This window comes from Mustela erminea, chromosome 2 (genome assembly GCF_009829155.1).
Source record: "Mustela erminea isolate mMusErm1 chromosome 2, mMusErm1.Pri, whole genome shotgun sequence".
In the NCBI taxonomy this organism is placed as follows: Eukaryota; Metazoa; Chordata; class Mammalia; order Carnivora; family Mustelidae; genus Mustela; species Mustela erminea.
In genome coordinates, this window is record NC_045615.1 from 23301222 (window position 1) to 23313742 (window position 12521).

The 12521-nt window shown below is 36.7% G+C and overlaps 1 protein-coding gene across 12 annotated transcripts in view; it reads right to left on the reverse strand.

Annotated features, from left to right (window-relative positions):
• The window catches only part of IQCM (IQ motif containing M), a 482329-nt gene that overhangs the window by 384560 nt on the left and 85248 nt on the right, over nucleotides 1–12521 (reverse strand). For all 12 annotated transcript variants that reach the window (XM_032332483.1, XM_032332475.1, XM_032332473.1 and 9 more), the window contains 2 exons: nucleotides 6890–6969; nucleotides 4272–4539 (listed from right to left, as the gene is read on the reverse strand). In XM_032332483.1, coding sequence (XP_032188374.1) covers nucleotides 4272–4539; nucleotides 6890–6969 — 348 coding nt within the window. The remainder of the gene's footprint in view (nucleotides 1–4271; nucleotides 4540–6889; nucleotides 6970–12521) is intronic.

A 12521-nucleotide genomic window follows, 5' to 3' on the forward strand; every position in this document is an offset into this window, starting at 1 on the left:
CACCAGCATATTTCAATAACACTGTATCCCAACATCATCACCTAGAACAACAAAGCTCAGTACGTATGTGCTCTAGATTCCAACTGGTTGCTGGTGGCAGTTTTACCATTACATAAGATACATCACCAAACCTTTAATATGTCGCATCTGTTTCCATGCTGCCCCTAGGACAAACCACTATGCCAATGAATCCCAAATATCTTTCCCTGTGTTTTATGTTCCATCCATTGTTGACCAAATCTAGATAACTCTACTTCTCAAATATCTCTAAAATCTTTCCCCTCGGTTCTGTCCCCAGGGGTGCTACCTTAATTCAAGTCATCCTTTCTCATCTAAGTTTGTTCCCTCATTGGTAGACTCTGTGCCTCCAAAATTCATCACACCTCATCTCTGCTCCCAGAAATGTTCTAAAATGCCAATATGACCACTACAATCTCTTATTAAAACATCTGAAGGGTTTCCATTGCTTTTAGGCTAAAATTAAAAGTTCTCCAATATCTAGTCTCATCTCTAATTACTCTTCAATCCTGATTTCAGTTATGTAAAATCATTTTAGCTCCCACAAATACACCACTATCACTTACTCAGATATCCATTATCATGTAGAGGTTAGACTATCTGACTAGATAGAAATATTTTTCTTTCTTCAGTAAACTTATTCATCCTCCAAAATGTACCAAAGACTTTCAATCTCCCAGGAATACATCTCTGAATTAGGTATCCTTCCTACTGATTTCAAAGCAGTAAAGCTTGTTTTTATTACAGTATAGGCCACACTATATTATAATTGTCTGTTTATCCTTCTTCATCCAACCGCATATAAATTACATATGTCAAGTTTGAACTTCTTGAGGACAAGTAGCATATCTTTTGTATCTATACATCTCACATTGTAAGTAAATGTTGGCTGAACAAACACAAGAGCCCCACAGGTATGGCAGGATAGTGACCCCCAATATCAATCTTTAACCTTCACCTAGCTCTCTCTTCCAGCTTCCTGATGACTGTCTCCATATGCATGCCTACTTAGCAGATCTAAGACTGAATTCATTGATTTTCCCATCCCCTTCTCCAACTGCTTAAAATCCAGTTGTCCCTCTGAATTCTGGTCTCAGCTTAATGATGTCTATCTACCCAGTTTTCCATCTAGCCACCTCAAAATCTTTCTTTAAGAATTCTTTGGTCAAGTGATTTGGTGATAGCCAGTTAAAAACAACAAACAGAGTTCTTTTCTGCAGCATTTCACAGAGCTTTCAATATGTTAATGCTTAATATGAATCTCAACCAGTAAATGTATTTTCTTAAACTCGTCTAACCAGAGATCCCTTTTGCTGAGCAGAATCCCTCAGAACTAGTGTTCAGAGGACTATACTTTGAGAAATGCTGCTGTAAACCCCTCTCTACCTTCTTCCTTGCCCTCATCTTGAAATCACCAATGGCTTTCTCTTATATATGGGTTCAGATCCTTGGCCTGTTAATTATACTCTCTTCTAGCCTTTCTCACCTTCCTAACCTCACTTCTTATCACATCTCTCCTTTCCCAAAATGCATCACAATTTTTCTTCCGTCAGAGCTTTAATATTTTTCTCCCATAGCTCAAAATGGCCTCTTCTTTTCCCACCCTGCATTTAACAAACTTCTCCTTAAATCCCTTCCTAATGAGAGCTCTTTTTTTTTTTTTGTCTTTTTAGATTTTATTTATTCATTTGAGACAGAGAGATATACAGTGAGAGCACGAGTTGGGGGAGAGACAGGAAGAGAGGGAGAAGCAGACTCCCGCACGAGCTGGGAGCCCAATGCAGGGCTCAATCTCAGGACCCAGAGATCATGATGCAGAGATGCAGAGATGTGAGTCACCCAGACAGCCCCTAATGAGATCTCTCTTGACAAACTTTCATTCTGGCACTAGGTTAGTTACTCTTCAATATCTCCATAATGCTTTGTACTTATCTCTAGTACAGCAATTGTCACAACTGGATGTTGAAAAAGAAAAGCAAAGCTGACAGCATCACAATGCCAGACTTCAAGCTCTATTACAAAGCTGTAATCATCAAGACAGTATGGTACTGAAAAAAACAGATACAGAGATCAATGGAACAGAATAGAGAGCCCAGAAATGGCCCCTCAACTCTATGGTCAACTAATCTTCAACAAAACAGGAAAGACTGTCCAATGGAAAAAAGACAGTTTATTCAACAAATGGTGTTGGGAAAATCTGATAGCCACATACAAAAGAATGAAACTGGACCATTTCCTTATACCACACACAAAAATAGACTCAAAATGGATGATAGACCTCAATATGAGACAGGAATCTATCAAAATCCTTGAGGAGAGCACAGGCAGCTACCTCTACAACCTCAGTCACAGGATCTTCTTCCTAGAAATATCACCAAAGGCAAGGGAAACAAGGCCAAAAATTAACTATTGGGACTTCATCAAGATCAAATGCTTTTGCACAGCAAAGGAAACAGTCAACAAAACCAAAAGACAGCCGACAGAATGGGAGAAAATATTTGCAAATGACATATCAGATAAAGGGCTAGTATCCAAATATCTATAAAGAACTAATCAAACTCAACTCCCAAAGAACAAATAGTCCAATCAAGAAATGGGCAGAAGACATGAACAGACATTTCTGCAAATGAGACATCCAAATGGCCAACAGACACATGAAAAAGTGCTCAACATCACTCAGCATAAGGGAAATACAAATCAAATCCACAGTGAAATACCACTTCACACCAGTCAAAATGGCTAAAATTAACCAGTCAGGAAATGACAGGCATTGGTAAGGATGTAGAGAAAGGGGAACCCTCCTAATACTGTTGGTGGGAATACAAGCTGGTGCAGCCACTTTGGAAAACAGCATGGAGATTCCTCAAAAAGTTGAAAATAGACATACCCTATGACCCAGCAATTGCACCACAAGGTATTTACCCTAAAGATACAAATGTAGTGATCTGAAGGGGCATGTGCAACCCAATGTTTATAGCAACAATGCCCACAATAGCCAAACTATGGAAAGAGCCTAGATGTCCATCAACAGATGAATGAATAAAGAAGATGTGATATATATCCATATATTCTATATCCATATATATCCATATATATATATATATATATATATATATATATATATATACACATATATAAAATGTAGCCATCAAAAAACCCAAAATCTTGCTATTTGCAACAATTTGGATGGAACTAGAGGGTATTATGCTAGATGAAATAAATCAATCAGACAAAGACAAGTTTCATATGACCTCACTGATAGAGGAGTTTGAGAAACAAAGCAGGATCATAGGGGAAGGGAGGGAAAACACAAACCATAAGAGATTTAATTTCAGGAAACAAACTGAGGGTTGCTGGAGTGGAGGGGGCTGGGAGGGATGGGGTGGCTGAAGGATGGACACTGGTGAGCGCTATGAATTGTGTAAGACTGATGAATCACAGACCTGTACCCTTGAAACAAATAATACATTATATGTTAATATAAATAAATGAATGAATGAATAAATAAATAAATAAATAAGAAATTACCCAGGCATTCATCTCCACCTTTACTTTATGAGCCCTTTAATCTCTGTTTATCCAACTTCTAACATAGAATTGAATGAAAAATATTCACTCATTGAAAGAAAAATATTCACATGAAAGAATAACATAACAAGCAATAACAAAAGAGGAAAAGTGGAGGTGAAGTTATGAAGGCTTAAACAGAAATGTGTCATAAGAAGTCATTTATTCCAGCCATTAGTCTCCAGAAAATGGTATCACTTTGTTCAAATAGACTTCCGGGTTCCATCTTACCAAGTTCCTGATAAAAAGTAAATCTTTATTATAATTTGTCTTATAGGAATTCTATAGCTCCCAAAAATCTTTTTGGGGGAACACATTCACAGATAGTTTGCCTATCCTATTTATCCTACTCAACAATAGAATTCAAAGCCATAAACCTCTCACTGCTTTATTAACTCTGAACTACAGTCTGAGGTCTTATATTAGAAGAACTACTACTCTGTTGGAAGACGTGGCTAAGCAATTTTGTCCCCATAAATTCCTCATTCCCATTAGCGTACTCTCCTCTCAATTTCTGGTGGCCCCAGAGTCTTAGTAACCCTTTTAATCATGCCTCCTCACCTTCCACCGCTAAGATTTAAAGTGTGGGCTTTTGTTTCAAAAAGGAAATTTCATTAAAAGCACACCAGAAGCAAACTGTTTTGCCAGTTGGCTTACTGAACTTCTTTGTTACACCAAAAACTTACCTTTCGTGATTAGATCCATACAGTCCTTGAATTTTTCCTTGACACTAAAAATGTCTGGCTCCTTAAAAGAAGTTCGTTGTGAGGGCTCCTTAAAATGTCCACTTTTGAACAGGTATTTGGGAAAACAAATACTTTTGTGTGCTGTCCGAAATTCTTGGACCACATCAAGTGCCTCCTTTTTTTTAATCTCCAAAGGTATGAATTTGCCAGATTTGGGGTTTTGATGTTTATTTTTAAAAACATTTATAGAAGTACTTTGAACTTTATTCTGTGAGTAAAACAAAAGTAAATTTAATAAAATTTAATATTAATATTAATCATATAATAAAAGTAAATAATACATTTTATTAATAAGCTAAGAAAATTCTATCTACCAAATGCATTTTATAAAGTACCTTACTATATAAGATATTTACTATAAAGCACATGACAATAATCAGGTAAAGCAGAGGTTATCCTTTATAGTTCTCCAAAAGCCCTTAACAAGAATGAGGGTTATATTCCACTTCAAAAGAGAAAAAAATGTAAATTCTCCAATAATAATTCTCTTTTCACATATGATATTTTCAAATGCAGCTTTAAAGTTTTTAAATAGTAAGCATACAAGAATTTAATAATTTTCAAGCATCCTTTAAGAATTTTTGAATGTCCATAAAATGCTAACACTCTCAAACCTCTTTCTCTGTTGAATATAAGAAATTACAGCTCATACATGGAAGTAGTTTCTCAAGAAAAGTATATTAATAATCAGGTATATATTTTAGATCCTTTCAATCACTTAATTCCTTCTTAATTTTGACTAGCTTGAGCAAAAGAAAAATAATACAGTCCCAGGTCTCTGATAGGTAATTATCCAAACAATTATAATTTTTCTATTCTAGACATTCTCTTGCCCCATAGGTAGTGTTATAGTTCCCTGCCCTCATCACTCCCCTCCCCCCAAAAAAAGTTGCCAACTTAAGACACCAGTAAGGAGATTTTAATATTCTAGTACTGTTTTGCCAAGCAACCAAAGATGGATAAGTACACTCTTATGACTGGATAAAACTCTTTAAAAAGTCAAGGTTCTAAAGTACAACTATTGAACTATTTAAACTGTGAAGTTTTCATTCCATGTGTCTACTAGTGAAATCAATATAATTTAAAATTATTTTCAATTGATTAGGGGAAAAAGTTAGTTAAGCAGTGTTAACAATGTTCATTGTAAATTAAAACCACCTATGACCAGCTTCAGCCTAGAGGACCATTCAAATGAAATATATGTAACAATTACAACATTCCCACACACACCATAAGCATTGAAAAGTATTTAAAATCGTTATCCAAGATACAGGTTTTTTAAAAAAAATGTATTGAGGGACACCTGGGTGGCTCAGTTGGTTAAGCCACAGCCTTCGGCTTAGGTCATGATCCTGGAGTCCCAGAATCAAGTCCTGCATCAGGCTCCCTGCTTAATGGGGAGTCTGCTTCTCCCTCTGACCCTCTCTCTCCCTTCTCATGCTCTCTCTGTCTCATTCTTCCTCTCTCAAATAAATATATAAAATCTTTTAAAAATATATGCATTGGGGAGCTCAGCAGGGAGTCTGCTTCTCCCTCTGACCCTAAACTTCCTGTGCTTATGCTCTTTCTCTTTCTTTCTCAAATAAACAAATAAGATCCTTAAAAAAAAAAAAAAAAAAAAAAAAGTATTCAAAAGGGGATAGTAGGGGGGCCTGGGTGGCTCAGAGGGTTAAAGCCTCTGCCTTCGGCTCAGGTCGTGATCCCAGAGTCCTGGGATCAAGCCCCGCCTCTCTCTCTCTCTCTCTCTCTCTCTCTCTGCCTGCCTCTCTGCCTATTTGTGATCTCTGTCAAATAAATAAAAAACAAAATCTTTAAAAAAAATTTTTTTTAAAAAAAGGGGGATAGTACAGTGTGGCACACACAAAGCCATCTTAAGATCACTTTCCCTCACCTGTCTTCCAAAGACCCATTTGTCACAATAGCTGCTGCTCCCCAAAATTTCCCACCTCCCCCGGAGATGCTTATTATTAAAATTTCATCCTGTGCTGACTCTCTTATCTCTTTGCAGACCCAGTACCTCACACTCCTTCTCATCTTCCAAATCTATGCCATTCAGTGAATATTTATTGAGCCAGCTGCAAAGATTTTTGCTGGAGATACAACAACCAAAAAAGAGTCACTGTCCTCAAGGAATGATCAGACTGGTAAATGGCTCTAATGCACGGTGATATGGAAGAAGAAACAAGGAAGCATGTCATGCTGGGGGCACACACCTCACGGCATAGTTCCTAGTTTAGTTTTATCTAATAGCGTTTAAAGATGGATATTTATTTGAGATATATAATTCAAACATTTCTGTTATAATTCATCAAAAGAAAAAATGAAAAATTGGATTAGGATTAAATGTGCAAATATACATGTAATTAAATAATCTTTATAGCTATAAAAATATTATTTTTAAATGAAATTTAAAATTCATTTTTATAGCTAGTAAAGATTTCATTTTTCTCTTCTATTCAGAGTCTACTAGGGTTCATGCAACCATTTGGAACAACCATTGTTGTATACAAAAACAGTTATTAGTTTCCTGGAAAATAAGTTAGATTAAAAGCATTAACCTCATTTATTTTCTCATAATGTTGGGCAATGAGAGTTTTTGCTTCTTGAAAAAAATCTTGCTTGATCTCGAATACAGGACCTAAAACAAAAACACAAATGTTTTATTTTTTTAATGTAATTAATGTACTTTCTTAATTACAAATGGCAAAACTGTGAGATTAAAATTTGGGCAGTGATGATTCTTGCAGAACATTATAAATGGTTAAGTGTTCCAAGTGGAAGTTAACAGTGGATGCAAAAGATGTAATTCTCTTTCAATGTAATAGTTTACTTTAAAAAAAACATTAGCATACAATGGTGATACTGAAAGGTAGATTATCCTAATTAAAGTCTAAGGGAACTAATTAAAGTACACAAAATTCAAATCCCCTCCAGCTTTTAAAGTTCTTTAAATATTACTGTACAGAAGACATAACATGACTTGGGCACAAAAACTATTAACCAATCTCAATGTGTTCTCTATACCTGATGACTAATTCATATGGCTGTACATTCCTTTACAAATATTTACCTTACAACTAGTTAAAATTGCAAAATAAACTCAATAGGTTTATTAGGTAGAAATAGCATTGAAATAAAAAATACACAGTTATAAGTGGGTAACATTATAATAACTCTTATTCATATTTTCTTAAGATTCTTATTCTTTTTATTTAGAGTAACATATAGAATTCTATAGAATAGACTATATCATTATTGGTCTTGTCTAAGTTTTTCTCCTAATTTCCTTCATTAGTAGCTGATTCTGACATTTATAAGTGTTTCTTGGCTTCCTCTCCTTACCCCAAACTCAGTAAAATTTAAATATATTACCAAATTATTGATTCTAATTCAATATAGCCAGTGTGCTCCCATTCCTATAACTATACCTTCTTTAGTATTCTTAAGATCTCTCTTCTTCTCCTCCTCATATTTTAAGCAATTAAAAAATTCATCTTGGGCACCTGGGTGGTTCAGTCAGTTAAGCGTCTGCCTTCGGCTCAGGTCTTCGATCTCAGGGTCCTAGGATCAGGTTCAGCGTTGGGCTCAGCAGGGAGTCTGCTCATTCCTCTCCCTAGGCCCCTCTGTCCCCTCTGCTCATGCTTTCTCTCTCTCCCTCCCCCCTATCTCTCACTTTCAAGTAAATAAATAAAATATAAAAATTAATTAATTAAAATTTCATCTTCATATAAATCAAAATCATAATGAAATACTGTCTTAGTCCCTTTGGGCTACCACAGCAAAACACCACAGGCTGGGTGACTTACAAACAACAGACATTTACTGCTCACAATTCTGAGGCATGAGGTACAGGATCAAGATGCCAACATGGTCAGTTGAGGGTCCTCTTCCAGGTCCCAGACATCTAGTTGTATCCTCACAAGGTGGAAGGGACTAGGAAGCTCTCTGGGGCCCCTTTTATAAGAGCCCTAATCCCCTAAGTGAGTGATCCATTCTCATGACCTAATCACCTCCCAAAGGCCCTACCTCCTAATACCATCACCTTTGGGGTTGGAATTTCAACATTGCAATTTTGGGGAGACCAGAACATTCAGATCATGACAGATACCACCACATTCCCACCAGAATGGCTAACATTAAAAAGACTGATAACAGCCCAAATTAGGGATGCTGTGGAGGTACTGGAATAGTCATGTGTCATTGGTAGAAATGCAATATAATCAGCTTGGAAACATTATAGCAATTTCTTATAAAACTTAATATACACCTAACCTGGGAACTGGCAATCCCACTCTTAGGTATTTATCAAAGAGAATGAAACATATTTTTGCAAAAGCATTGTACAAGAATGTTCATAGAAGCTTTCTTCATAATAGCTCTAAACTCGAAACAGCTCAGATGTATATCAACAAGAGAACAGTAAACACACTGTGGTATATTCACAAATGAAATACCGCTCAGCAATAAAAAAGAAGCAAGCTACTGCCATACACAAATGGATGAATTTAAAATCATTATGCAAAATAAGCATACACACACACACACACACACACACACACACACACAATATTTTATAGTTCCACTTAATATGAAGTTCTGGTGCAAACACAGCAAATATACAGGAGATAGAAAGAAGCAGTGATTTTTCTGGTCAGGGATGGCATGGACTGAAAAGGGATGCACAGTGAATCAATCACACAGGCATATGTAATTATTATAACTCTGAATATATACTAAAGATTTTGGCATTTTATCATACATTTTATATCAATAGAAGGAAAAATATAAACAAATAATGAGTTCTGAGTAATAATATGCATGTTGATGGAAGGATATGAAATAAACAATTACAGAAAATATTCATGGTAAAAACTGGGTGGTAGGTCTATGGGTGTTAATTTAAAATTCTTTCAAGCTTGCTGTATGTTTGAAATTTTCAAAACAAAATATTGGGGACAAGCTCTCCCTCATTCATTCACAAAATTTCCCCTAGCTTTTCTCCACATAAACTCAGGGGCCACAGGCAGCTGTTACTTTGGGGGTAATGTCATGCTGAGGACTGAAGCCTGGGGGAGACCCTCCCAATAAAGGAAGGAGACAACTGGACTCTTTTGCCAACCTCCCCCCTAAAAATGCTGGGTTAGGAAAAAAAGCATCTCCTAAGGTGTCTCGTCACTGGGCAGTGGAATTGCAGCTCTGCAATCATTCTAGAAAGAACAACATCTTTTCTTGCTTCCTAGCTTCTTCCCTCCTTCCACTCTCTCCTATGGAAAGTATGTAAGTCATCGACAAGCTCAAATCTCCCTGTCCGCCCACATTTGCCTCTGTAACTCCCCACATTAAGAGATATCTACATATTTCCAAGGATATAGATTGGTGGATTTTTTTTTCCTCTATTAAAAGTTCTTGTCAAGACTTCAGGCACGTGCTTCAAGAAGTATACATGCTCCTTGTACAGATTTGAGCACAAAGTCACATGTCAATCATAAAATGGTTCATATAAATGTCATCACTCAAAGCCATATGATGCACGGTCCTCACATGGAAGAGACAGGTGTTTAGGAATGAAAACTGTCTTGTCAACTTTCAACTAAAATCTAAGTCTACTTTGAGGGGCCTCTAACCAGACCATATGCTCCCCAGAAGAAAAGAAGTAACATATTCCGGGCTGTGATGCTATGTCTTCTCTGTTTCTTCCTCTCGTGACATCTTTCCTCCTTTAATTCCCTTCTTCTGACTACCTCCCTTACAGTTACTTATAATTATAGTATTGCTATGAGTCATGCATATGACAAACAGTATCACTTATTCATATATGAAATGATGAAGTCACTGGTTTGGGGTGAAAATGTAGCTTTATAAAAACTATCATGTCTTCATTCCAAATGAAGATCTAATCTTTATAGGCAAAGCTTTTGTACGCAGAGGGCCCTCCTGAAGCCAGCCATGCTGGAAGCCCTTCCAGGAGCTGGTCCTGAGTTACTTCCTGCTTTTTTTCTACGTATCTGCTGTTATTCCTGATGCCATGTACTACTCCTTGTGAGTACTGGAGGCTCTTCTGAGGTTTGCCTAGTAACTCTAGTGAAATATTTGCCTTTCATTGCCACTTCCTACTATGGACTGAAGACAGGTATTCCCCCAAAATTCATATGTTGAAACCTAATGCCTGGTGTGATGGTATTACGAGGAGGGTTATGAGGGTGGAGTCCTCATGACTGAGATTAGAGCTCTTTGAAGGAGCCTCCAGAGAGCGAGGTAATCCCTTCCATCCTGTGAGCCTTCAGTGAGAAGACATTTGTCAGTGAGGAAGCAGGTCTCACCAGACACCAAATCACTGGCACCATTATCTTGCACTTCACAGTCTCCAGAACTAGGAGAAACAAATTCCTGGGGCTTATAAGCCACTCAGATTATGACATTTTTTTGCAGCAGCCCAAACAGACCACAGCACTTTCATCTCAAGCTGTCAATCCTGAGCCCTTATTGTAATCTAATGTTCTGATAAAGCTGTTCTGATTCTTTTCCTTCTTAATTGGCCTTAGAGGAGTTAAATTCCCAAGGCAGCATCTTACTTCTCTCTGGGCTCTTTGATGTCCAGTGTGTCTGATTTCCTCCATCAGCAAGAGCCACCTGTCATCTGGGAACTGTGGGGGAGCCAGTGGACACTCTGGCAATGCTAATGGCCCTCTTGGAGCCAGTAAGTAGACTGACTCATCAAGAGACTGCCAGACTGAACCCACACAGTCAGGCTGTGAAGTTCTTGAACAGGACAAGGCCTGGGACTGTTCTTAAAGGGGCAGAGAAAGGCAGCCGCCACCCGAAGAGAGGGATTTCTCACAGATCTTAAAATGGCTCCGGCTGAACGCATGTTGACATGCTGACTCCAAGTTGGCATTTAAGCCTGAACCCTCATTGGCATTTAAGATGCTGAGGCAGCTGTTCGGACTTTCTCCAGTAACTGAAAATTAGCCTTTGAACCAAAAAGTTAACTTCTCAAGGTAGAACAAGAGAATTCACATCTCAGTGCCTTAGGAAAGGCAAATGGCCAGTGCCAGTTTCTCCCAGAAAAGAAAAGAAAAAAGAAAAAAAAAAAAAAAGAAAGACAGAAAGAAAGAAAAGGCAAAACTAGCATGTGTTATTTTTTACTTTGAATTGACTATATATTCAACAAAGGAGTCTAAAATTATGAGAAATTAACTTTGATGTTAAGAATCCATCTAATTAATATTCTTTGAAGTTTCTGTTTCTTTGTTCATCATATGGTAAGCACACAAGCATGCAGCTTTTATACATTGAAGTACACATTGGAACTTCAATTATTAAGAGGAAGCTGTCAAGGTCTGCTCCTTCTCTTAAAAAAAAATCTATAATTAAGGCTTTGTTTATTTGCAAATATGTATCCATAGCATAGAAAATGACTTTTAAGAGCTCTCACTCCCGAGTCACACTATTTTGCTCTTGAATTACAATTTGCTCATGAGTCTTATCTTATTGTCTTCAGCTTTCTTTTTCTCATTTGTAAAATGAGGGTGATAATAATAGGGGATCTTGAATGAGGTTGTGAGGATTCAGTTGGACTTGGTTACAAAGCACTTAGCACAGTGCCTGGCACATAATAAGTTTTCAAAAAATGTGAGCAATTATTACTGTAGTTATTGTATTATTACTATCATTGAGCTCAACTTTTCTCTAACAATGTTTATATTATTAATTTCATTAGTCAATCCTCATTTCTTCAGTAGCACAAAGATAAATTTCAACTTTCTAAACTTATTTGAATAAATCTGGTCTTATTACAGGTCTTTTTATCTAAAACTAATTGATTTGCAAATAATAAAATTTCATTAAACTTTGGATTCTTCAAGTTACTAATACCCCCCCAAAGCAATAAAAAATCATTATAAACAATAACAAGTATTTTATGATAAAGTTCATGAAAAGACTGAAATACTTATACTACTTACATAAAACATGAGCACAAATATTAACATTTCCATGGGGAAAGATAATGAATTTCTAATGCCAAATGATTTCACTAAGCTAAAATGTTTTCTTATTTATTTTATATATTTTTTAAAGATTTTTAATTATTTATTTGACAGAGAGAGAGAGACAGCAAGAGAGAGAAAGAGAGAACACAAGCAGCAGTGAGGGAGGCAAGCTTCCCATTGAGCAGGGAGCCTGATGCAG